This window comes from Ascaphus truei, chromosome 18, assembly GCF_040206685.1.
Source record: "Ascaphus truei isolate aAscTru1 chromosome 18, aAscTru1.hap1, whole genome shotgun sequence".
Classification (NCBI taxonomy): Eukaryota; Metazoa; Chordata; class Amphibia; order Anura; family Ascaphidae; genus Ascaphus; species Ascaphus truei.
The window spans coordinates 29868441-29896430 of record NC_134500.1 but is presented as its reverse complement, the minus strand read 5'-3'; the positions used below and the strand labels follow the sequence as shown (position 1 = coordinate 29896430).

Below are 27990 nucleotides of genomic sequence, written 5' to 3'. Positions count from 1 at the left end.
GGGTTCGCCACCTTCCTGAGTACAATTCCCTGTGTTTGGTACAAAACTCAGATCGCTCCTGTGCTCTCCGTCTGACCCCCTTTGGGCTGGAAGCGTATATGTCAGACCCAGAGACTTTAAAATCCCTTCTACAGGTGTAAGTTGAAGACTTTCTGATGACCCTGCTTTATTCTCATTATCACTATGAGATGCTGTATTCTGTACACTAGACATTTCCTTCTGCCCATAATGGTTATGCTCGGCTTCTGGGCAATCTTTAAAGGAATTACCACATTTATAGCACAGATTGCAGACAATGTCCTTGTCACACTCAGAGCTGTAATGACCAATTGAACCACATAAAGTGCACCTGATTTTGTCTCACGCTGAGCTTAAGTGCCTGTGGGAATCACATTTAAAACACTTTTTAGGCTGTCCCCAATAAAAATATCGCCCGCGATCCCTTCCAATATACCGTATATGGAGTTTGGGAGGTGACATGCCACATTGTGTGTGTATATCTGAGTTTAACTTTAAAATTGTAGCCCCCATTCCAGAAACCTTCAGCATCCATATTTTTCACTGGGCCAGACTGAACATCGCACTGTCTTTGTAGCCAAAAACGTATATCTTCTACCGCTGCAGTCTCAATATCAAAGATAATATTCACTTCCACGGTCACAGGGCGAGTGTGAGGATTCGCCATCCTGGCGGTCGCAGACCGTCTCCTCACCCCAACAAGCCTTCGTGATGGATACCCAGGATGCGCGGTTTCGTGGTCCCAGTACGCGCACGGACCTTGCACATCCTGATCCCCCGCCCGCGGATTCGGATCCCGCCCGTCACACGACGCGTCCGTTTGGCCAGCATTCCTGCTGATGCGCGAGTCAAGCTCCGCCCCCGCTCTGGGGAAAGTCAGGACCGCCGTGGGAAAGACTCATGTTCTCGGCTCCGCCCCCTGACCTCCGTGACGCGCGCAGGGCGGCGTACGACTGGTCCCGCCCCTCTTGTCCCAGGAATCGGCGTGGGGGTGACGCGCACTCTAAACCCCATCCCCTGGCCTCCGTGACGCACGTGGGACAGCGCGCGAGCAGCTCCACCCCCATCCCGGATCAGGCTGCATCATAGGACACACCTGTGTGCACCAGCAGCCAATCAGCTCTTTCTTCCTGGTTCCGCCCTGGCTGGCTATTGGAGGCTCCTCCTATTTATACCCTCAGTCTGCTATCATTCCTTGCTGAGCATTGTCATTGTGACGCCGTGCCTTGCCACATCCTTGTTCCAGAGACCTTGCCTGCCTGTTAACCTCTTGTTGCCTGAACCCTGAGAGCACTTTCCTGGAACCAGGGTCACGAATGATGTATGAATAGTTCCAGTAAGCTTAACTCATGCCTTCCCTCTTCCAAAGCACAACAAGTCCTTTAGTCTTTCTTAGTTTTATTGAGGGAAAATCACAGGAAGAAAGGTACTTGCAGATGTAGTGTGGGTAGAGAGTGCTTCTCTGTCTGAAGTGCAGTGTATCATGATAAGGCAATGTAAAACAGAAAGGCCTTACTGGGGTAAATAGCAGGCAGGTACTCACTCAGAGTCCAGGGTGAAAAGGAAGTGAGGAGCAAGGGTCACACTAGAAGGGAAGTGAGACTATACTAACTGTCAGCAAGGACAGGGGGTAGGAATAGCCCACTCTCAACTAGGAGATGCAGGCAACCAACACTGACTAGGGCTGTGTAAACAACATGTAACAATAATGTTGCCTTTTCACATGCAGCTAGCTACTGGGACAGGGAAAATAACAGGCAGCTAAACTAGGGAGATATGAATCCCATGAGCTGCAAAGGGAGACAGAGAAATGTGGAATCTAGTTCCAGGACACTCCCCGTCTGGTATCTGGAGATACCACTATATAACAAAATATGTGGAACATATGTGCAATTCATAATGACAATACATAACATCGTATTCACAAAACAATGCAAAAATCCATGTCCACACAACGATGTGATAGCGGCTGGTATCACTGGCTTCAAAGTCCCTTGGCCAAGGTTCTTGGGCAAAGGATGTCAAGCGGATGCACCGGTCCAGGTTAGCTGGGTGCATCACAATGTCTTTTGCAAAAGTCTCTGGTCCTGTTTCTTTTAAAACTTATGGAAGAACAGTCCTTTTGTCTCTGTAGTTTCACCTACAGAGTGCATCCCCTTGTAGGTATGCCAGTCGTGGTAGCCTGTCACTCTATCACCTGGCGTTTGGCAGAAGGAGATGGCTTTTGGCTCCTTGCAGAAGCGGATCAACACTCCTGGAAGACTGGTTGTCAAGTCTGGTCCAGTGAAGAGGGCGTCGTTCAGGGAGACTCCCTGGTGCTGAGCGCTGGAGCTGAACACTGCCTGGATTTGATCGGGTTCCTGAGGGTGGTAGACCCCAGCTGATTGGAGGTACGAGCGTTCTTCGCCTTCCTTCAGTGAAGGTGCTGGCTTTGCGTGGCCGCTAAGGATTGTCTTCTGGATGAAGGCCACAAAGTTATGTTTGGTCTCCAGTTTCCTTTGTAGGTCGCAGCGGAGCGAAGTAAGCCTATAGATGGCATGTTCTTTGTTGTTTGGGAGGCGTCTTCTTGGTGAATGGAATGGTAGCGGGGTCACCCAACTGCCCGAACTGCCCGATCTGTCCTTGAAGAGCTCCTTATCCATTAACTTCTGGAATTCGCCATCTTCCATCGATGGTACTTGTTTGTTACCGTCCCTTGTTGTCTGGAACGCTGTACACCCTAGGTCATCGGAACCTTTCTCTTGCACGAGAACGTCTCCACGTATTTTGACGATACTCCTTTGTGTCTCTTTGTTAACTGCCGTCAGGAGGTTAATTTCTCCCTGGACATGACGAAGAACAGTCTCTTTTGTCCTTGTAAATCCCTTTGTGAAATGTCTCTGCGACTGTTTCTTTTTTGACATGTGAGATGACAGTCTTTTTGCCACTGTGGCTTCACCTTCAGTGCGCAATCTTTTGCGGCTATGCCAGCCGTGGCAGCTAGCTGCTTTTCCACTTGGTATTCTGCGGAGAGGAACAACTGTACGTCTTAACCGTGCCATTGCTAGCGGGAGGACCGTCCGATTGTTTATTGTCTTTTGGACGATCCCTTTGTCGGTCACCTTTGGGAGGTTACTTTCTTCCTTCAGTGGAGTCGACTCATCATCCTTAGCTGTCTGGACTACTGAGCATCCTAGTCCATTGTCACATCTCTCTGATGCGAAGATGTTTTTGTTGGTTTCGGGTGTATGACCTTGTCTCTTCTCTTCACTTGGCCTTCCTGTCGCTTGGAGATGGCCAAGACACGGTTTGGAGAGAGATGTGTCCGCATTCTGTTATCACCGTTCTGCGGGCATTGACATAGTCAGGTTTGTGTCCTTTGTCAGTGCACATGTTGCCCACTATCACCCATCCTAGGTCAAGTCTTTGGGCGAATGGTGCGTTGTGGGGTCCGTTACGCTGTTTACGGACTTTGTGCACCCTCAAGATGTCCCTACCGAGCAGCAGCAAGATCTTGGCGCCTTGTTCTACCGGCGGGATGTAGTTGGCTATTCCTCTGAGGTGTGGGTGAGGACGTGCCACGTCTGGTGTGGGAATCTCATCCCTGTTTGCAGCCATGTAGTTGCACTCGATGAGGGTGGGTAGAGCTATCTTCACTCTGTTATCCACTGAACGTATGACGTAGCCGCTTGCTCTTCTCCCTGTTGACTCAGTTGACCCTGCACAGGTTCTGAGGGTGTAGGGTGAGGCATTGTCTTGTGAGTTGAATAAGCTGAAGAATTCCGTCTTCGCCAATGATCTGTTACTTTGATCGTCGAGGATTGCATACATCTGGATAGCCTTCTCAGGTTGTCCCTGGGTGTGCACTGCGACAAGGCATATTTTGGAGCAGGATATTTTGTCACTTCCTTTTCCGCAAACCTCGGTGCACTGAGACGTGACAGATGTTGGCTCTCCTTCTCCTTCCTCCCCGCCATGCTCCGCTACGGAGGATGGGTTGTTGAGTTGGTGGAGTGTCAGCGCCTCTGGATGTAGCGATGTTACGTGCTTGTCACTTTTGCACACTACACATTTGATGTCTTCTGCACAGTCTCTGGCTAGGTGAGTCGTGGAATTGCAGCACCTGAAGCAAACTCCGAATTCTCTGAGTAACTTCTTGCGTTCCTCTAGGGACTTCATCCTGAACCCAAAGCACCTGTTAAGTGAGTGTGGCTTCTTGTGTATGGGACATTCCCTGTTTGGGTCCCTTGGTTTCTCGTCTCCGACTGATCAGGAGTAGTTTGGGTTGTGGGAGACACGTCCGTCCTGTGGACCGAGATGGGTGTTTGAGTGTTACCGAATCTCGCCACTGGTCTCTCATTTCTCAGGCTGCTTGCACTGTGTGTGGTTTGCGCACCCAAGATGAAGCTGGGATCGTTCCTTGTCCTTGCAGCTTCGCGGATGAAGCTCAAGAAGAATGAGAATGGGGGGAAGACGACTTGCTTCTCCCTTTTGTATTTGGAGCCTTGTGAAATCCATCTTTCTTGGAGGTTGTAAGGTAGCTTCTCCAAGATGGGTCTCACTCTGCGAGCCGAGTCTAGGATGTTGAGACCTGTCAAGGAATGGTCTGTACTCACAGACTGCAGCACCTGTAGCAGGTCCCCGAGTTCTAGTAACTTCGAGTAGTCTTTAGCTGTGATCTTGGGAAAGCTGTCGACTCTTTTGAAGAGTGCATCTTTGATTGCTTCGGGGCTGCTGTAACACTCTTCTAGCCTTTCCCATACTAGGTCAAGACCTACTTGGGGGTGGTTCGCATTTGCTGCCCCGAGTCTCTTCGCATGTTCCATGGATTCTTTCCTAGCCATTTGGCTAGCAGCCTGAGTTCTTCCCTAGCTAAGACACCCAGGCTCTTGATTGCGTCCTTGAACGCGAACTTCCACATACGGTAGTTCTCGGGATTGTCGTCAAAGTTGGTAAGTCCTGTTTGCACCAGGTCACGCCGGATCATGTACTTGGCCATGTCTGTCAAGCCTGAGGCATCGGCGTGTTGGTCACGTTCTGAGGTAGTTGCTGGGAGGGTCTGTGCGGTCGCCTCTTCCTTGGCGTGGACGCTTGATGACTGTTGGTCAGTGTGAGGGGCTGTGTTCTCCCGTGTGGGTGTACCTGGATTGCGAGCCTGTTGTAGTGCATCTGTGTGCGCGCTGGCGTATGGATCACTGTAGCGGCTGTGGCGGTCCCAGGTAGCGTGTACTCTTAAAGGAACAGCGTCTTCTCCACGTGGACCTAGCAAGTCTTCGGTGTCTGTGAAGTCGCTCCCATCGTGTTGAGATGGTGCGCTGGTGTTTACACTGAAGAGGCTCCTTGCGTAGTCTTCGGTGCGTTGGACTGGATCCTCTTAGGCTATCCGTCTGTACGTTTGCTCCCTGCCGTCCTGTCGCGCGGCTGCTTCTAGGACTTCAGCTTGGGCTATGGCGGCGGCTTCCTTCTCTTGATTAAGTGCCTCTAGTTCCGCATCGAATTCGGCTTTCCTACGCGTAGTGGCAGCGGTAGTGGTGGCGGTTGAGGCGGCAGCATTAACAGTGGCTGTCTGCTCCTCCTCTTCTATGCGTGCTCTTTCTGCTCTTACGGCTGCCTCTCTCCTACTATATTCAGTCCTGGCACGTGCAGCCTCTGCGGCGGCTCGCGCCTTGGTAGCGTTTGCGCTTGCGCTGGACGCGTTTGATTGCTCTGATCTTGCTCACCTTGATGAATGCCTGGATGTGCTTGAGCGCTGCGATGCGGTCTCCAAAAGGAGCTCTTTTCTCTCGCTTTGGGCATCCGTGATGGCGGTCTGCACGATGCCATCACGTTCCAGGTCAATTGCCTTTTGCAGGTTGCGTTCCCGCGTGCTGTCTTCTTTGTTAGTTCTTGTCAGATAGGTGAAATATGCCTGTGACAGCGTTACGTAACGTCTATGGCATGACTTAATCTGAGTAATAGCTTGCTTAATCTGCGTTTCTTGATCGCTAGCACTTGCGACATTACCTATTTCACGATCAGTGTCCTCCCAGGCCTTCTCTAATTTTTCGCGGTGTGCGTCAATGTCAGCCTCATATTTTTCGTGGGACTTTTGTGTCAGTGTGACTGTCCGTTTAGGCCTTGCGTCTGCCTGCGCCTGTTGCATTTGTGCAGCGTTCTCTGTGTCTGAGTGGTCACTCTCCTGCGTGGTGTTTGATGAGGATCTGAGTTCTGCCATGCTGCAGGTGTGTGTAGGCCTTTAGCCGGTGCATGTGGCGTGCGGTCTGTTACCTGCGTCAGCGATGGGCGACTGTCTGAGATGATGCCGAGCGGTGTCCTGCAGCGTTCAGCGTAGGGGTGGCTATACTCACAGGTGTCCGGTGGATCTGACCCGTGTCCTGGCGGGTGTCCTGTAGCGTGGCCCTTGATGGTGCTAGCCGTGGGGACGTGCGCAGGGGTAGGTGAGATGGTAGCTCCTCACTATGGAGCTGTGCAGAGGGTGAACTCAAACAGAAAAAGTCAATCAAAGTTCTGTGTAAGATGCACTGTCTGTCTGCAGCGCTGCTGCATTGAGTGTAGGTTGCAGGCTGTGTGCGGTGTAAGCTGCTTGCTGTACTGCTAGAAGTAGTGTGAGCTGCTTGCTTGTACTGCTGCAGGCTGTGTGCAGTGTAAACTGCTTGCTGTTAGTAAGGCTTTTGCTGTAGAAAGTCTGCGCTCTTTGGTATAAAGCCTGCTGTCCTGTCTGGCAGTGTAAAGCTGCTTGCTTGTCCTGGGGTGCAGAGACTATTCTGGGTTAGCATAAAGTCTTTGAGTAGCAGCTCCTGTATGTGTGTGTAAATCTGCTTGCTTGTCCAGTACCTGTTCCCAGAAGCTGTGTCACTGAAGCTACTGTGCTGTTTCCCCAACACACGGTCTCTGTTTTACTTTCCTGGAACCAGGGTCACGAATGATGTATGAATAATTCTAGTAAGCTTAACTCATGCCTTCCCTCTTCCAAAGCACAACAAGTCCTTTTGTCTTTCTTAGTTTTATTGAAGGAAAATCACAGGAAGAAAGGTGCTTGCAGATGTAGTGTGGGTAGAGAGGGCTTCTCTGTCTGAAGTGCAGTGTATCATGATAAGGCAGTGTAAACAGAAAGGCCTTGCTGGGGCAAATAGCAGGCAGGTACTCACTCAGAGTCCAGGGTGAAAAGGAAGTGAGGAGCAAGGGTCACACTAGAAGGGAAGTGAGACTATACTAACTGTCAGCAAGGACAGGGGGGTAGGAATAGCCCACTCTCAGCTAGGAGAATATGAGCTGCAGGCAACCAACACTGACTAGGGCTGTGTAAACAACATGTAGCAATAATGTTGCCTATTCACATGCAGCTAGCTGCTGGGACAGGGAGAATAGCAGGCAGCTGAACTAGGGAGATATGAATCCCATGAACTGCAAAGGGAGACAGAGAAATGTGGAATCTAGTTCCAGGACAAGCACCTCGGACTCCGCTTCTCTCCACTCCTGATCCGGCTTGTCTGACCATTCTCCTGTCTCCAGTCCTGACCTTGGCTAAGTACTCCAACGATCCGATATTCTCCAATCCTGAACCTGGCTCCGTACCCCGACTATCCGATAATCTCCAATCCTGAACCTGGCTACGCACTCCGACGATCCGCAACTCTCCGCTCCTGAACCTGGCAAGTACCTTAACCATTCACCAATCTGTAATCCTGACCTGGCTTGAACGACTACTCTACATCCTAGGCACGCCCGCATGGCTGTGGGTCGGCGTTATCCAATCCCCTACCTCAGCACCGCGGTCGCGCTTCGTTTGTGGTGAGCTACGCTTTACAGCGAGATACTTGGATAACTTAAAAAAATTCCCATTCTGGATTATCCTTCACTTCTCTGTAACGAAACCAGAATTTTTCTAGCCCTTCTGGTGTCTTAAAGCTATTTTCGTAGTTTCTGCTATTAGGAGCATGTAACAAAGCATAAACCTCACTGGGTTGGAAGCCAAGTGAAACTTTGATCAAGTCCTTTCCTATAACAAATCTGTCCGGTATAGGAACCATATCCCCACAATAATGCAGTCTGACTACGTTCCTGCGCTTTCTGGCATCATCAAATGACAAATAAGATGTACCTGGGCGTCTTGTACTCCATGCTGACTGCTGGGGGGGAGCTGGCTCAGCCGCTGCTATTGGTTTTGCTGCCGTTCCTGCTTCACTTAAGGACTTTGCCTTTGCCGCTCCTGTTTCTGCCAAGGGCTTTGATGCTGCTGCAGACTGTATGGATTTCTCTCCCATTTTAGGAATCTCCATTTCTTGTGCCTCAAAATGGGAACAAACAATGGGGGAGCATGGGATTAGAAAGACATATACAATAATAATGGTGATGAATATTGACAGTAGTTCCAAAGGTGGGGGGCGGGTTGTAAATATAATAATACTTACACGGCCATGTGTAAGCAACCACAATTAGTGATCACCTCCTTGAGGGCGAGCTGTGCCTCTCCCAGGTAGATATAGCTGTATGTTGATAGGGTTAGGGGAAATGATATATAATCTATAAGGCTATACTCACACGGCCCTGTGTGAGCTGGTGTAGAAATTGGTTACTTTGGGGTTAAATTTAACCCATCCACATCTATTCGTCACGTAATGGGGGTTTTCTCCAGTATCCAGGGCAGCACGAAAATCAGTGCTAACTCCCAGGCGTCAGCCAGGCTCTCCCCCCAGGTGTTATGATGCGTGGGGGGGGGGGGGGGGGAGGGGTTGGGTGATGAGAAAAACGAGTGAGGCACGGTTCCAGTTAAATATTCACAAGAAATCGCATTTATTAATTAAAACAGCAAAGGGACTCACATACATATAGAATGGACCCCTGGCCTCCTCACGCAGTCCAGGATCGAGTTTGAGCAGCTTTGTGCGCCCGTCCCGCGTCCGGGATGCAGGAAGAAAAACTATCCTGCTGAGCTGCAAACACTGCTCCACGGTCTGACTGCGGATGCCTCCTTAGGTCAAAATCTTCTGGTGGTTTAGAGCAACGCGTTTCGTCGACACATCGACTTCCTCAGGCTCAAATAATGTTTGTTTGTTCCCATGTTTCTATAAGGGCTCTGGATTAACCCTTTTCTGGGGTTGAAGCTGAAGGGATCCTACTGTTTGCTCTAAGTATTTGTAAGAGAGCTATTGTCGAATTGACCGCTTTACTGTAAGCACACTTTTGTTTCTAATCTGAGGTAAGCGCCTGGTTTTTTGCACACTACCACTTGTGCCTCAAAAGCCTCTACTGCTTCAGCGTTCTCCACTGCTTCAGCCATTTCCATTTCAGACACTTCTTCCTGTGCTTGGGCTGATTGCTGGTCTGTCTCAGGTGTATTTCCAGCATTATCCAGGCTCTCAGCTTGGGCTGTTTGCAGTGTGTCTGCCTTGGGTGTGGCTGCTAATTCCTGCAGCTGTCTGCTGCCCTCAGTTGCTTGCAGTGTCTCTGTGTCAGGTACAGTTGTATGCAGGGTCTCTGTCTCCGGTGCAGCTGTATGCAGGGTCTCTGTCTCAGGTACAGTTGTTTGCAGGGTCGCTGTCTCAGGTGTAGCTGCAGTTGCCTGTGCATTAGTGTGCATGTCCTTACAAATTTGTGGGATAACAATTTCTGTCACTCCTAGTCCCCCTTTCTCATGTTCTACCTGGCTTCATTAGATCTTGAGCTTGTTTTAGCCGCAGTTCTCTTACCCGTCTGGTTCTGAGCCGGACTTTCCGTATTCTACATTTCAGCTTCTTTCTGACCAACATTTAAATTCATCTCTTTTTCCACATTTTCTGACTCTTTCTTTTGCAAAAGTTTCTGCACTTTAGCTTCTAGGGAAACTTTCTTATCCGCATTCAGATTAGCTCGAGACCTGGTTCCAACTCCTCTCCCTCCTCCAGGGTCTGCCGCCATCTTGGCTCACAGCTCCTCCCCTTCGTGTGTGTGTGTGTGTGTGTGTGTGTGTGTGTGTGTGTGTGTGTGTGTGTGTGTGTGTGTGTGTGTGTGTGTGGAGGCTGGCACTGCTGCTGTGTGTGTGTGGGGGGGAGAGGCTGGCACTGTCGCTGTGTGTGTGTGGGGGGGGCGAGGCTGGCACTGCAGCTGTGTGTGTGTGTGGGGGGGAGAGGCTGGCACTGCAGCTGTGTGTGTGTGTGTGTGTGTGGGAGGAGGGGGAAAGCTGGCACTTCCACTATGTGTGTGTGTGGGAGGGGGGAGGCTGGCACTGCTGCTGTACCTGTGCCTTCTCGCCCTGCCTAGCTCTGCATATGCCTCTGACTCCTCGGATTACGATGTTCGGGTCCTGCTCCGCTTCCCGCAGCGGGTAAAGAATCAGGGAAACGCAGACTTCCTTCCCACCCGCCCGCGCCAAGCCTGGGAGTGGCACAGCTGTCACCAGTGAGTATCAGAGGGAACCCGGACAGAGAGGTGGGACTGAGCTACCTGGGCAGGGAGGAGACAGAGTGGGCAGTGCCAGGCTGGGCACCTGATGGATCTCTCCGCCTAGAGGGGATTGGCCACAGAGTGGGCAGTGCCAGGCTGGGCATCTGATGGATCTCTCAGGCTAGAGGGAACAGGACACAGAGTGGGCAGTGCCAGGCTGGACATCTGAGTGGATCTCGCAGCCTAGAGAGGGCAGGACACAGAGTGGGCAGTGCCAGGCTGGACATCTGAGAGGATCTCGCAGCCTAGAGAGGGCAGGACACAGAGTGGCAGTGCCAGGTTCAGTATCTGAGGGATCTCTCAGTCTAGAGAGGACAGTACACAGTGTGGGCAGTGCCAGGCTCAGTATCTGAGAGATCTCTCAGCCTAGAGGGGACAGGACACAGAGTGGTCAGTGCCAGGCTGGGCATCTGATGGATCCCTCAGCCTAGAGAGGGCAGGACACAGAGTGGGCAGTGCCAGGCAGGACATCTGAGAGGATCTCGCAGCCTAGAGTGGGCAGTACACAGTGTGGCAGTGCCAGGTTCAGTATCTGAGGGATCTCTCAGTCTAGAGAGGAAAGTACACAGTGTGGGCAGTGCCAGGCTGCACATCTGAGAGGATATCGCAGCCTAGAGAGGGCAGTACACAGAGTGGGTAGTGCCAGGCTGGGCATCTGATGGATCTCTCAGTTTAGAGAGGGCAGTACGCAGTGTGGGCAGTGCCAGGCTCAGCATCTGAGCTCTCTCTCTCTCAGGCACTATCACAGCATGGATGAGTTCAGTCACTATGACTTGCTGGATGCCACCACGGGAAGGAAGGTGGCAGAGGGACACAAGGCCAGCTTCTGTCTGGAGGACACCACCTGCGACTTCGGGAACCTCAAAAGATACGCGTGCACCTCGCACACTCAGGTGAGTGCACACTCACAGCCCTTCGTACACACCCGTGAGTGTATACTCACTGCCCCTCCTACACACCGATGAGTGCACAGTCATTGCCCATTGTACACCTAGGTGAGCTCACACACACTGCCTATCCTACACACTGGTGAGCGCATACTTGCTACCCCTACTACACGCTGGTGAGTGCACACTCACTGCCCCTCCTGCACGCAGGTGAACACACTTGCTACCCCTTGTACACGTAGTTGCGCGCACACTCAGGTGAGCACATCTGCACATTGCACACTGACTGCGTCCTTGCGCTGTGGGGTCAGTCCTCGCACACTCACCTCTCCCCGTGACACACTCACCTCTCCCTCTCGCACACTCACCTCTTTCCCTCGCACACACTCAAAGTTTGTGTCTCCTACACAGGGTCTGAGTCCCGGCTGTTATGACACGTACAATGCGGATATCGACTGTCAGTGGATCGATATCACTGAGGTGCAGCCTGGGAACTACATACTCAAGGTGAGTGACCCCACCCCAACTCTAACCCCAAAACTGACCCTGACACAGGCGCCCTAATAACACCCTGGTACTGACGCCCTAATAACACCCTGATACTGACGCCCTAATAACACCCTGATATTTACGCCCTAATAACACCCTGACACGCCCTAATAACCTGACACAGGCACCCTAATGACCTAGTAACACCCCAAAACTGACCCTGACACAGGACCCCTAATAACACCCTGATACACCCTAATAACAACCTGATACTGATGCCCTAATAACACCCTGATATTTACGCCCTAATAACACCCTGATACTTACGCCCTAATAACACCCTGACACTGACGCCCTAATAACACCCTGACACTGACGCCCTAATAACACCCTGATACTTACACCCTAATAACACCCTGACACAGGCGCCCTAATAACACCCTGATACTGGCGCCCTAATAACACCCTGATACTGACACCCTAAAAACACCCTGACACAGGCGCCCTAATAACACCCTGATACTGACACCCTAAAAACACCCTGACACAGATGCCCTAGTAACACCCCAACACTAACCCCAAAACTGACCCTGACACAGGACCCCTAATAACATCCTGATACTTATCCCTAATAACACCCTGATACTTACACCCTAATAACACCCTGATACTTACGCCCTAATAACACCCTGATACTTACCCCTAATAACACCCTATTACTTACGCCCTAATAACACCCTATTACTTACGCCCTAATAACACCCTGACACAGGACCCCTAATAACACCCTGACACATGACCCCTAATAACACCCTGATACTTATCCCCTAATAACACCCTGACACTGACGCCCTAATAACACCCTGATACTTACCCCCTAATAACACCCTATTACTTACGCCCTAATAACACCCTGATACTTACCCCCTAATAACACCCTGATACTTACGCCCTAATAACACCCTATTACTTACGCCCTAATAACACCCTGATACTTACGCCCTAATAACACCCTGATACTTACCCCCTAATAACACCCTATTACTTATGCCCTAATAACACCCTGATACTTACCCCCTAATAACACCCTGATACTTACCCCCTAATAACACCCTATTACTTATGCCCTAATAACACCCTGATACTTACGCCCTAATAACACCCTGATACTTACCCCCTAATAACACCCTATTACTTATGCCCTAATAACACCCTGATACTTACGCCCTAATAACACCCTGATACCCCCTAATAACACCCTGATACTTACCCCCTAATAACACCCTATTACTTACGCCCTAATAACACCCTGATACTTACGCCCTAATAACACCCTGATACTTACGCCCCAATAACACCTTGATAGTGGACATACTTGAAAACGAGAGGTAACGCGACTCTCAGTGTATTACTTCCTGGTAAGTAGTGGAAGGATCACAGGGCACAACGGATTTCTTCAAATCTAGACTCATTTATTTGGGCCAACACAACGTTTCGACCTCAGAGGTCTTTATCAAGTGACATAGTGTAGTGGCATAACACACAATCCCAAAAGGCAGCATTTAAATAGCACCCTAATCCCCATAATGCAATATGTCCAATTAGCATAGATAGAAAGCATGTGCTGCATATCTCCATCCCTCCAATGGACACACTCATGATGCAATCGTACAACCTCTAATTCAGCTGCCTCAAGGCTGCCTCCGCAGATCTTTCCTCCATCTTCATTATGCTGCGTCCATGTCCGATGACGTCATCCTCCTGGGTTCTGTGTAGGGGAACGCAATGCGTTTCAGTGTCTGCGCATGCGCAGTCCGTCTTGCGGTATCCATCTTTGATGAGCTCACTCTTCTTTATCCAAAAAGTGGTCCACTCTTATCCATTAGTTGGTCAACAAAGGTATCGCTCCTACGTGGTACCTCCCCACTCTCGGACCTTGACTGATGCCCTACAAACACTGACCTCATCACTGACCCTAAGCTCATCACTGACCCTGACCTCCGATAATAACCCTGATACTATCACTGACCCTGATACTATCACTGACCCTGACCTCCGATAATAACCCTGATACTATCACTGACCCTGATACTATTACTGACCCTGATACTATTACTGACCCTGACCTCCGATAATAACCCTGATACTAACACTGACCCTGATACAATCACTGACCCTAAGCTCATCACTGACCCTGACCTCCGATAATAACCCTGATACTATCACTGACCCTGATACTAACACTGACCCTGATACTACCACTGACCCTGATAATAACACTGACCCTGATACTATCACTGACCCTGACCTCCGATAACCCTGATACTACCACTGACCCTGATACTAACACTGACCCTGATACTAACACTGACCTCATCACTGACCCTGATACTAACACTGACCCTGATACTATCACTGACCCTGATACTATCACTGACCCTGATACTATCACTGACCCTGATACTACCACTGACCTCATCACTGACCCTGATACTAACACTGACCTCATCACTGACCCTGACCTCCGATAATAACCCTGATACTAACACTGACCCTGATACTAACACTGACCTCATCACTGACCCTGACCTCCGATAATAACCCTGATACTAACACTGACCCTGATACTAACACTGACCCTGATACTATCACTGACCCTGATACTACCACTGACCCTGATACTACCACTGACCTCATCACTGACCCTGATACTACCACTGACCCTGATACTAACACTGACCTCATCACTGACCCTGATACTAACACTGACCTCATCACTGACCCTGACCTCCGATAATAACCCTGATACTATCACTGACCCTAATACTATCACTGACCCTGACCTCCGATAATAACCCTAATACTAACACTGATCCTGATACTAACACTGACCCTGATACTAACACTGACCTCATCACTGACCCTGATACTAACACTGACCCTGACCTCCGATAATAACCCTGATACTAACACTGACCCTGATACTATTACTGACCCTGACCTCCGATAATAACCCTGATACTAACACTGACCCTGATACTAACACTGACCCTGATACTAACACTGACCCTGATACTAACACTGACCCTGATACTAACACTGACCCTGATACTATTACTGACCCTGATACTAACACTGACCGTGACCTCCGATAATAACCCTGATACTAACACTGACCCTGATACTACCACTGACCCTGATACTAACACTGACCTCATCACTGACCCTGATACTAACACTGACCTCATCACTGACCCTGACCTCCGATAATAACCCTGATACTAACACTTACCCTGATACTATCACTGACCCTGATACTATCACTGACCCTGATACTATCACTGACCCTGATACTACCACTGACCTCATCACTGACCCTGATACTAACACTGACCTCATCACTGACCCTGACCTCCGATAATAACCCTGATACTAACACTGACCCTGATACTATCACTGACCCTGATACTATCACTGACCCTGATACTAACACTGACCCTGATACTAACACTGACCCTGATACTAACACTGACCCTGATACTAACACTGACCCTGATACTAACACTGACCCTGATACTATCACTGACCCTGATACTACCACTGACCTCATCACTGACCCTGATACTACCACTGACCCTGATACTAACACTGACCTCATCACTGACCCTGATACTAACACTGACCTCATCACTGACCCTGACCTCCGATAATAACCCTGATACTATCACTGACCCTAATACTATCACTGACCCTGACCTCCGATAATAACCCTGATACTAACACTGATCCTGATACTAACACTGACCCTGATACTAACACTGACCTCATCACTGACCCTGATACTAACACTGACCCTGACCTCCGATAATAACCCTGATACTAACACTGACCCTGATACTAACACTGACCCTGATACTAACACTGACCCTGATACTATTACTGACCCTGATACTAACACTGACCGTGACCTCCGATAATAACCCTGATACTAACACTGACCCTGATACTACCACTGACCCTGATACTAACACTGACCTCATCACTGACCCTGATACTAACACTGACCTCATCACTGACCCTGATACTAACACTGACCCTGACCTCCGATAATAACCCTGATACTAACACTTACCCTGATACTATCACTGACCCTGATACTATCACTGACCCTGATACTATCACTGACCCTGATACTACCACAGACCTCATCACTGACCCTGATACTAACACTGACCTCATCACTGACCCTGACCTCCGATAATAACCCTGATACTATCACTGACCCTGATACTATCACTGACCCTGATACTAACACTGACCCTGATACTAACACTGACCCTGATACTAACACTGACCCTGATACTAACACTGACCCTGATACTAACACTGACCCTGATACTAACACTGACCCTGATACTATCACTGACCCTGATACTACCACTGACCTCATCACTGACCCTGATACTACCACTGACCCTGATACTAACACTGACCTCATCACTGACCCTGATACTAACACTGACCTCATCACTGACCCTGACCTCCGATAATAACCCTGATACTATCACTGACCCTAATACTATCACTGACCCTGACCTCCGATAATAACCCTGATACTAACACTGATCCTGATACTAACACTGACCCTGATACTAACACTGACCCTGATACTAACACTGACCTCATCACTGACCCTGATACTAACACTGACCCTGACCTCCGATAATAACCCTGATACTAACACTGACCCTGATACTATTACTGACCCTGACCTCCGATAATAACCCTGATACTAACACTGACCCTGATACTAACACTGACCCTGATACTAACACTGACCCTGATACTATTACTGACCCTGATACTATCACTGACCCTGACCTCTGATAATAACACTGACCGTGACCTCCGATAATAACCCTGATACTAACACTGATCCTGATACTAACACTGACCCTGATACTAACACTGACCTCATCACTGACCCTGATACTAACACTGACTCTGACCTCCGATAATAACCCTGATACTAACACTGACCCTGATACTATTACTGACCCTGACCTCCGATAATAACCCTGATACTAACACTGACCCTGATACTAACACTGACCCTGATACTATTACTGACCCTGATACTATCACTGACCCTGACCTCTGATAATAACCCTGATACTAACACTGACCGTGACCTCCGATAATAACCCTGATACTAACACTGACCCTGATACCATCACTGACCCTGATACTAACACTGACCTCATCACTGACCCTGACACTAACACTGACCCTGACCTCCGATAATAACCCTGATACTAACACTGACCCTGATACTAACAATGACCCTGACCTCCGATAATAACCCTGATACTAACACTGACCCTGATACCAACACTGACCCTGATACTAACACTGACCTCAACACTGACCCTGACCTTCAATAATAACCCTGATACTATCACTGACCCTGACCTCCGATAATAACCCTGATACTAACACTGACCCTGATACTATCACTGACCCTGATACTACCACTGACCCCCTGATACTGCCACTGACCCCCTGATACTACCACTGACCCCAACACTGACCCTGATACTAACACTGACCCCCAATACTGACCCCTACAACTCCACCAACTGTTAATAACTGTTACTCACTACAAAACTCCTTTCTAACCTGTGACTCACAATGAATATACCCCGCTCCCTTTTAATACCTCGCTCTAACCTGTTACTCACCATGAATATACCCCGTTCCCTGTTAATACCCCGCTCCCTCTTAATACCCCACTGTAACCTGTTACTCACCATGACTATACCCCGCTCCATGTTAATACCACGCTGCCTGTTAATACCCAACTCTAACCCAATACTCACCATGAATATAACCCACTTCCTCTTAATACCCCACTTGTGTTGCTCAGGTTGCGGTGAACCCCAAATACAAAGTGCTGGAGTCGGACTTCACCAATAACGTGGTGCGGTGTAATATCCACTACACGGGGCGCTACGTGTCCGCCACCAACTGCCGCATCACACAGTGAGGACCCCAATATCTGCACCTCTAACTTGCCTTGTCCTTCTGTCTGTCCCCAACATGTCTATTTGCCCCCCACCAGTCTCTCTGCCCCACACGTGCCCCCATGTGTCTATCTGCCTCCCACCACTATCTAGCCACTCTCTATCTCCCCACCCTCCCATTTCTATCCCCCCACCCTCCCATCTCTATCTCCCCACCCTCCCATCTCTATTTCCCCACCCTCCCATCTCTATCTCCCTACCCTCCCATTTCTATCCCCCCACCCTCCCATCTCTATCTCCCCACTCTCCCATCTCTATCTCCCCACCCTCCCATCTCTATCTCCCCACCCTCCCATCTCTATCTCCCCACCCTCCCATCTCTATCTCCCCACCCTCCCATCTCTATCTCCCCACCCTCCCATCTCTATCTCCCCACCCTCCCATCTCTATCTCCCCACCCTCCCATCTCTATCTCCCCACCCTCCCATCTCTATCTACCCCTTCCTCTCTAGCTCCTGCCTCCCTCTCTAGCTCCTGCCTCCCTCCTCTATCTCCCCCCTCTCCAAATCTCCCCCTCTCCCCCTAGATCTGATCACTCCCCTATCTCCCCCTTCATATCTCTCCCCCTTCACTCCCCATCTGCCCCCTCGCCCGGTATCTCCCCTTCTCCATCTGCCCCTTCCCCTACCCCGCTGGTATCTCCCCTTCTCCATCTGCCCCTTCCTCTACCCCCCCCTTCCATATCTCTCCCCCTCCCTGACCCCTCTTTATCTGCCGCCTCCTCTATCCCCCTCCATATCTCCCCCCTCCCATCTCCATCTGCTCCCTTTCTCTATATATTTCCCCTTCTCCTCTGCATTTGACTCCCTACCTCTTATCCCTCCCCCCTCCCCTCTCCATCTGCCCCCTCCTCATTTTTTCCCTCTCTCTCTCTCTTTCTCCCTTAAGGACCTGAACACGACTTGTGAAGGAGAATATTCTCTGGGGGGGTTTACATCCTATCCCATGGAAACCCCTATATGCCCCTGCCACCGTACCCCACACACTCACTGGGAAACACTTGTGTATACGGAACATTTCTCACTTTCCCCACTTATTTTCCCTTCCAATAAAATATATGTCACATTTTTCCTTGGGTTTTACACATCGCCCCGTAATTGTAGGCTAGTTATGGAGAGACGGTGACCCCTATATTGTAGGCTCTTAAAGGTAAGCTGCAACCCTGTAAGAAAAACCTTACTCTGGATGTCGGGTAACAACTGTGTGTTTAATATATCAAGAAAACCCCAAACATTAATAAAATAATTCCATTTATACATCCCAAGTGATGGGCGTCGCGGGTCTCTGTGTGTGTGCCGCCATGTTCAGTGTCCTGTGTCTCTCTGCTGTCCGGCTGTCAAATCTAATCAAATAAGCTTTATTGGCATGATGAAAGAACATTTCAGTATTGCCAAAGCTTGAATAACAGGGGGTAGGGTATAATGATTACACAGTACATGAATAACGGGGTAGGGTATAATGGTTACACAGTACATGAATAACAGGGGGCAGGGTATAATGATTACACAGTACATGAATAACAGGGGGTAGGGTATAATGATTACACAGTACATGAATAACAGGGGGTAGGGTACAATGATTACACAGTACATGAATAACAGGGGGTAGGGTATAATGATTACACAGTACATGAATAACGGGGTAGGGTATAATGGTTACACAGTACATGAATAACAGGGGGTAGGGTATAATGATTACACAGTACATGAATAACGGGGGTTAAGGTATAATGATTACACAGTACATGAATAACGGGGTAGGGTATAATGATTACACAGTACATGAATAACGGGGTAGGGTATAATGATTACACAGTACATGAATAACGGGGGTTAGGGTATAATGATTACACAGTACATGAATAACGGGGTAGGGTATAATGATTACACAGTACATGAATAACGGGGAGTAGGGTATAATGATTACACAGTACATGAATAACGGGGGGTAGGGTATGATGATTACACAGTACATGAATAACGGGGTAGGGTATAATGGTTACACGGTACATGAATAACGGGGGGTAAGATATAATGATTACACAGTACAGTACATGAATAACGGGGTAGGGTATGATGATTACACAGTACATGAATAACGGGGGGTAGGGTATAATGATTACACAGTACATGAATAACGGGGTAGGGTATAATGATTACACAGTACATGTATAACATGGGGTAGGGTATAATGATTACACAGTACATGAATAACGGGGTAGGGTATAATGATTACACAGTACATGAATAACAGGGGGTAGGGTCTAATAGTTACACAGTACATGAATAACGGGGTAGGGTAAATTGATTACACAGTACATGAATAACGGGGTAGGGTATAATGATTACACAGTACATGAATAACAGGGGGTAGGGTACAATGGTTACACAGTACATGAATAACGGGGTAGGGTACAATGGTTACACAGTACATGAATAACAGGGGGTAGGGTATAATGATTACACAGTACATGAATAACGGGGTAGGGTATAATGATTACACAGTACATGAATAACGGGGTAGGGTATAATGATTACACAGTACATGAATAACAGGGGGTAGGGTATAATGATTACACAGTACATGAATAACAGGGGGTAGGGTATAATGATTACACAGTACATGAATAACATGGGGTAGGGTATAATGATTGCACGGTACATGAATAACAGGGGTAGAGTATAATGATTGCACGGTACATGGGTAACAGTGACACACAGGGATGTGGGGGTTAGTGGGCGTCTCAGCCTGTGGCAGGTACTGATATAGTGGGCAGCCAGTTCTGCTGTGGTTTCATCTTCCGGGAGGATCGCTATTTCTATATTATTAAAGTTCTGGATAAGAGCTGTGAGTTTCTCCAGGTGGGTGCTCCTCACTTCAGAGTATTGTGTGCAGCGCAGCAGGAAGTGTATTTCATCTTCTATCTCTCCTAGCTCACATCGATGGCACAGTCTCACCTCCCGGGGCTTCCAGTTCTGTCTGTGTCTGCCTGTGTCTCACACACCTCTCCTATCTCACATCGCTGGCACAGTCTCAGCTCCCGGGGCTTCCAGTTCTGTCTGTGTCTGCCTGTGTCTCACACACCTCTCCTAGCTCACATCGCTGGCACAGTCTCAGCTCCCGGGGCTTCTAGTTCTGTCTGTGTCTGCCTGTGTCTCTCCACACCTCTCCTAGCTCACATCGCTGGCACAGTCTCACCTCCCGGGGCTTCCAGTTCTGTCTGTGTCTGCCTGTGTCTAACACACCTCTCCCAGCTCACATCGCTGGCGCAGTCTCATCTCCCGGGGCTTCCAGTTCTGTCTGTGTCTGTGTCTTTCACACACCTCTCCTAGCTCACATCGCTGGCACAGTCTCACCTCCCGGGGCTTCCAGTTCTGTCTGTCTCTCACACACCCCTCCTAGCTCACATCGCTGGCACAGTCTCATCTCCCGGGGATTCCAGTTCTGTCTGTGTCTGCCTGTGTCTCTCACACACCTCTCCTAGCTCACATTGCTGGCATAGTCTCATCTCCCGGGGCTTCCAGTTCTGTCTGTGTCTGCCTGTTTCTATTTCCAGGCTGTGGGCGCTCATTCTGTACTGGCACAAGGCCTGTCTCTGCTTTGGGTCTTTTACCTTGAGTAGGTAGGGTGCCAGAGTGTATTCTCTCTGTAGGCTGTGGTAAGTCTCCAGCTTCTTTGCGCGCTGTATATCATTTTCCCATCTTGTCACATACTGCTTCTTCATTTCGCTGGCGATTGAGTTGATTTCTTTTTTCGGCAGGTTGTTAATCTGTGTGGGGTTTTGTTCTTGGAGTGAGAGGACAAGTTGTTTGATGGCACAGGGTTTAGTGAGGAGGTCCTGGCTTCTCATTGCTCCGTAGCAGTAAGACTTTGGGTGGCTGGTATTTAGGTGGGCCCAGAATGTCAGTGCTCTCTTCTGTACCATGAGCAGTAGAGGAGAGCGGCCCAGCTCAGCCCGGCATGCATTTCTTGATGTACTCCTGTGTACTTGGAGAAGGTGTTTGCAGAATTCCTGATGCCGGGTGTCTCTGATGCCGATGTGCACCGGAAGTGCGCACCACAACTTCCAGCGCGCGATGACATCACAGAGCGGCCCGGCGTGGGACAATGAGGTGGCATGCCAGCAGCTGCGGAGATGATAGGAGGCCTAAGCAGCGCCGGCCGGGCCCCCCGCAGCACACAGTGAGTGAGAGAGAGGCAGCAGCTGGAGAGCGGCAACTTCCACAGCCACCGGCATCAAACCGAGCCACCAGCAGCAAACAGCCCCCCTCCCTCTCAGCCACTGGCAGCACCAGCCCCCCAGCCAGCGGCAGCACCCCCTCCCTCAGCCACCGACAGCACTCCCCCTCACAGCCACCGACAGCACCCCCCCTCACAGCCACCGGCAGAACCAGCCACCGACAGCGCCCCCCCCCCCCCTCACAGCCACCGGCAGCACCCCCTTCTCAGCCACCGGCAGCACCAGACACCGACAGCAAAGCAGCAACCCAAGACAGTGAGTGCAAAGTAAGTATGTGTGTGTGTGCGTGTGTAATTGACGGCACTATAGGCACGGCCTTACCCTCCCTTACTTCCGATGCGGGGCAGGGGGAGGCTAAGACAGCTGCGGCGGCGTCGGGGACTCCGCTTTGACTCCAGTGGGAGTGGTGAGGTGCAGGGCAGCTGCAGGAGGAGAGATTGCCGCTATGGCGACCGGGTCGCCAGAGCTTTATGGCGGCACCTATCACAGGCCGCTGCCATATTGCATGCGCAGAGGGCCCGGGAATAACGGCGGCCATCTGAGGAGGCTTGCGCATACGTATTGAGCAGCAGCAGTGGCGGCCATGTTAGGAAGGATCTGCAGGGGAACTACATCTCCCAGAATCCCCTGGGGCGGCCGGATCATGTGGCGCAGCTCAGCCAATAGGGCTGTAAGGATCCCATTGATACATTTGGCGTGCTCGGGGCGCGAGGAGTCAGTCGGAGCAGGGATGCAGAAGGGGAAGGTAGGGCCTGAGTGTCAGTGGCACTCAGACTGGGCCAGATCACCCCCTTCAGGCCCCAGATAGATTCCCCTACTCACTGTAATTTGTGTATGCTGCAGGGAAAGGCCTTAGATAAGGACCCTTCCCCAGTAGCGTGTCAGTGAGAGACATCAGCAGCAGAACCCTGCACCTGTGGTGACGTACAGCTGCAGGCTGTGACCAGATTAAGGCTACCTTATCAGAGACTATTTTATAGGGGCACACCGCCGGGAAAACCCTCCAGAGGCATCCGCCTACGGATCAGCGCAGCAGAGGATTCTGTAGATCGCGGTGCGGATCCATGGACTCAGCTGCTCAGTTAACCTGGTCTGGACTGAGACTAGGGAGGTATTGTCTACATGTGCTCCAACGGCCAAACACACTGGGTAGCGCTATCCCACACACGCTCTTTGGGGAGGGTCTAGTCTGTGGACACTAAGGGGTTAAGTGCCAAGACACCCCAGTACTTTGGGGGTCCCACCCGGGAGGTGTTATTGTGTGGGTGCTGCCTTGCATGGCCTTGTTATTCTTGTCGTGTACTATATGTGTTCAGTAAATACTGTTATAATATACCTGCGTGTAATTACTGTGTATATTGGTTCCGGTGAGGGGCTCCTCCCACTACGCTGGGATCCCTCGCCGGTGGAGGCGCTGCACAGAGGCGAACAAGCAATACCCCAGGCTCCCAGTGGCGGAGGCTCAGGCCTTCTGGTAGCCAAACAGGTGACAGCAGTACAAGTAGTTGCTTTAGTCAGGGGGAAAGAGGGCTACAGATGTATATGTTACAAAGTGTGGGACTCAGGCTGCAGCCCTGTCTAACTCCACGGCCTTGGTGGAAGAAGTCTGTCCTTTTATTATTAACTTTCACACAGCATTTGTTTTCAGAGTACATACTTTTGATGGTGTCGTATGTTCTCCCCCCTATTCCGCTTTCTAGTATTTTCAGCAATAGGCCTGGCTGCCAGATGGAGTCGAAAGCCTTTTTAAAGTCCACAAAGCAGATTTTGCCCTTGTTGGTGTTGTGGACGTGTTTATTGATCAGGCTGTGTAGGGTATAGATGTGATCCGTGGTGCGGTGGTTTGGCAGGAAGCCGATCCGGCTCTTACTCGGTACACTCTGCTCTGTCAGGAAGGTGAGGATTCTGCTGTTCAGGATGCTGTTGAACAGTTTTCCCAGGGTGCATATGCCTCTGTAATTGGATGGGTCCAGCCTGTCTCCTTTCTTGTGAATAGGGGTTATCAGTCCTCCGTTCCACAGTTCAGGGAAGTAGCCAGTATTTCCTGGATTGTGATTGGTCTGTCCAGGGGGTTTTGGTTATCTTTTAGAATGTTCTCCAGTGATGTTTGTTTGGTGAGGATTTGTTTTTGTGTCAGGTTTTCTTCAGGGATTTCTTGGTAAAGGTCCTCAGAGTCGTTTTTCCAGATGTTGCCATTCTGAATGGCCAGGTGTCTGTTATTCTGTTTTGTATCCAGAAGTTTCCAGGTTTGCCAGAAAGTATTTTCATCCATTGCTTCTTCAATACTTTATAATTTTGTTGGCAATATGGTTGTGTTTTTTTCTTTCTTAGGGTGTGCCTGTAGTGCTTCAGGTGTTGGTGGTACCTCGTTCGCAGTTCTGTATTGTTTGGGTCTTTTTCTAAGGATGTTGCATTCATTATCAAACCATTTTTCTATGGTTTTGGCATTTGTTGCTGGTCTATTAGGGCTGATTTTTTTCAGGTTTGATTTTCCTGCTATTAGATGGAATATTTTGTTGAGGTTTCTTACTGCCAGGTTTACTCCGTGTTTGTTCTGCTCGTAGTTTGTGTTCTGGAAGCTTCGGAGTAGGTTTCCCACTTCGGAGCTGTTGATTCTATGTATGTCGCAAGGCTCTGTTTTGTCCATTTGTTGGTGGCTTTCAGGCTATGGAGGTACCAGAAAAAGCCTGTCACGGGAGACCAGGACTAACACACCAGGTATCAATTCGCCAGACAGAAACACAGAGTTTATCAAATTAATTTATTGGAAAAAGGAATATCCACAACTATGTACAGTAAATCAACACACACACTTACAACTGCGAAACTGGGGTACCCTATAACTCTAGATGCAGAGACCTCCTAAATGTATTTATTTACCAGGACGTAATACATTGAGAGTTACCTCTCGTTTTCATGTATGTAGAGATTTTCTCTGTCCTTCTTCCTGCAATATCCATGCAGATTGTCCTCGTTGCCTCACAGCTTTTTCCCAGCTGCCTCCATTCCCAGCTTCTCCTAAGTCCTTCAGCTAAAAACACACCTTCTGTGATGGACATCACGGTTCCCTGGGTGTGCCACCATGTTCAGTGTGCTGCGTCTCTGCTGTCCGGCTGTCACCTCCTGTGATGGACACCCGCCAGACAGAGGATGAGACATGCACTCAATATCAATGGTAATAGAGGTGGGGTACTTAGCTGCCGGTGCGCTGGTCCTGGGGAGCTCCTGTAGTCCCAAATGTTCCAGTACAAAGAAGAAGAAGCAGGCACACGGTCTTACTCAAAGGAGGTTTAATATGCCATAAAGTCCAACGTTTCGGCAGTCAAATACTGCCTTTCTCAAGGTGAAGGCTACCAAACACAAGAAAACAGTCGAAATATATACCACCCCCCTGATACTCACCCCTCCCCGCTCTGCCACATAACCAGGATGTTGACGCCCACCTGATGACGTCAGAGCTACCATATGGCGCCCCCTAGTGACGTCAGACGTCTAGGTCTAAATCCCTGGCAATACAGCATAGAGCTGTCTTGGAGGACTGCAGCTATGCTGTATTGCCAGGGATTTAGACCTAGATGTCTGACGTCACTAGGGGGCGCCATATGGTAGCTCTGACGTCATCAGGTGGGCGTCAACATCCTGGTTATGTGGCAGAGCGGGGAGGGGTGAGTATCAGGGGGGTGGTATATATTTTGACTGTTTTCTTGTGTTTTGTAGCCTTCACCTTGAGATAGGCAGTATTTGACTGCCGAAACGTTGGACTTTATGGCATATTAAACCTCCTTTTGAGTAAGACCGTTTGCCTGCTTCTTCTTCTTTGTAATGGACACCCGCCAGCTCACACCCTAGCGGGACCCCCACCCACAGCCAGCACTCACTACCCACCCGCCGCCTCACACCCTAGCAGGACACACACATCACAATTTTTACATCACATGTCACCAAAATCTACATTGTACTGTGGTGTCTTTACAATAAACCATTTTTAAACAACAACATCGTATTACATTTTCTTCCGTGTTTCTTTTCAACATTATTATCCAACCTTTCCCCCAAATAAAAAAATCTACTCGCCGAACAAAAAAATCTACTCGCCACCTAGTACCACACATGTGCTGCTTGGGCCAATAGGAGCTCGCCACGATGTTAAATCCACTCGCCCGGGGTGTGCAAATGTATAGGTTTGTCGAACACTATATATATATATATATATATATATATATATATATATATATATATATATATATATATATATATATATATATATATATATATATATATATATATACACTAGCTGATATACCCGACGTTGTCCGGCATGTAAATCCGTAATAGGTAGTATTATGTATAAATAGGGGAACAATAGGATGACTATTTGGGGGAAAGGTTGTATAATAATGTTGAAAAGAAACCTGGAAGAAAATGTAATACGATGTTGTTTAAAAATGGTTTATTGTAAACACACCACAGTACAATGTATATTTCGGTGACATAAGTGATGTAAAAATGTGAGGTGTGTGTCCCGCTAGGGTGTGAGCGGGTGTGAGTGTTCAGTACGGGTGGCGGGTGGGTAGTGAGTGCTGGCTGTGGGTGGGGGTCCCGCTAGGGTGTGAGGTGGTGGGTGTCTGGCGAGTGCGGGCGGCGGCTGGTCAGTGATGTCGGTGCGTAGGGGTGGGAGGCGGCGGGTGTGTGTCGAGTGTGGCGGGTGGGTGAGAGGCGGCAGGTGTCTGTTGAGTGAGGACGGCGGCTGTGGAGCGCAGCGGTGTGAGGCGGCGGGTGGCTGAAAGGCAGAGGCGGGAGGTGGGTGAAAGACGGGAGGGCGGCAAGAGTGTGGGCAGCGAGTGGGTGAAAGGCAGAGGCGGGAGTGTGGCGGTTGGGTGAAAGGCAGAGGCGGGATGTGGCGAGAGTACGGGCGGCGGGTGGGTGAAAGGCGGGAGGGGGGGGAAAGCCAGGGCAGAGGAGGGGAAGGCAGGGGCAGGGGAGGGGAAAGGGAGGGGAAGGCAGGGGCGGGGGGGAAGGGGGGAAGTCAAGGGCAGGGGGGAGGGCAGGGGCGGGAGGGGGGGAGGCTGGGGTGGGGGAAGACCGGGGCAGAGGAGGGGAAGGCAGGGGCGGGGGGGAAGGCAGGGGCAGGGGGGAAGGCAGGGGTGGGTGGGTGAAAGGCAGAGGCGGGAGGGTGAAAGGCAGAGGTGGGAGATGGCGGGAGTATGGGCGGCGGGTGGGTGAAAGGCAGAGGCGGGAGGGGGGGAAGGCTGGGGTGGGGAAATGGCCGGGGCGGGGTGGGGGGGAAGGCCAGGGCAGAGGGGGGGGGAAGGCAGGGGCAGGGGGGGAAAGGCAGGGGCAGGGAGGGGAAGGCAGGGGCAGGGGGGGAAGGCAGGGCCGGGAGGGTGAAGGCAGGGCGGGGGGCAAGGGGGAGTGTCACTGTGTTTGTCAGTGTGTCTGTCCCTGTGTGTGTCAGTGTGTCTGTGTGTCTGTCACTGTGTGTCGGGGGGGAGTCAAAAACGGAGCTTGGGGGGGTGGTCAAAAACGGAGCTTGGGGGTGGTCAAAAACGGAGCTGGGGGGTGTGGGGGGGTCAAAAACGGAGATAAGTTAAGCCCCCCCAGCAGCAGCAGCAACAGCAGCAAAAGCAACAGCCAGCGCCACCACCACCACCACCAGGGAGCATTTCCTCACCTCAGGCAGCAGTGTGGCCAGGGGTTGGGGACCCCTTGGTTAGAGCACACTGGCCAATGAGAGCCGTGAGGGGGCGTGCAATCCGGGAGGGGCGAGACAACAGCCAATGAGAGCCGTGGGAGGGCGGGCGGACCGACGGACCAATCAAATGGTCTCCAGCTCGACAAATCTGGTTGCCCGGTCGCCAGGGGCGGCCGGATT

At 50.2% G+C, this 27990-nt stretch overlaps 1 protein-coding gene across 1 annotated transcript in view; it reads left to right on the top strand.

Annotated features, from left to right (window-relative positions):
- The window catches only part of LOXL1 (lysyl oxidase like 1), a 32697-nt gene extending 13555 nt beyond the window's left edge, over positions 1-19142 (top strand). The window contains exons 3-7 of the mRNA XM_075576015.1: positions 10237-10374; positions 11156-11312; positions 11718-11813; positions 17722-17837; positions 18767-19142. Of these exons, the coding sequence (XP_075432130.1) occupies positions 10237-10374; positions 11156-11312; positions 11718-11813; positions 17722-17837; positions 18767-18773 (514 nt within the window). The 3' untranslated portion in view covers positions 18774-19142. The remainder of the gene's footprint in view (positions 1-10236; positions 10375-11155; positions 11313-11717; positions 11814-17721; positions 17838-18766) is intronic.
- Positions 19143-27990: the final 8848 nt, after the last annotated feature.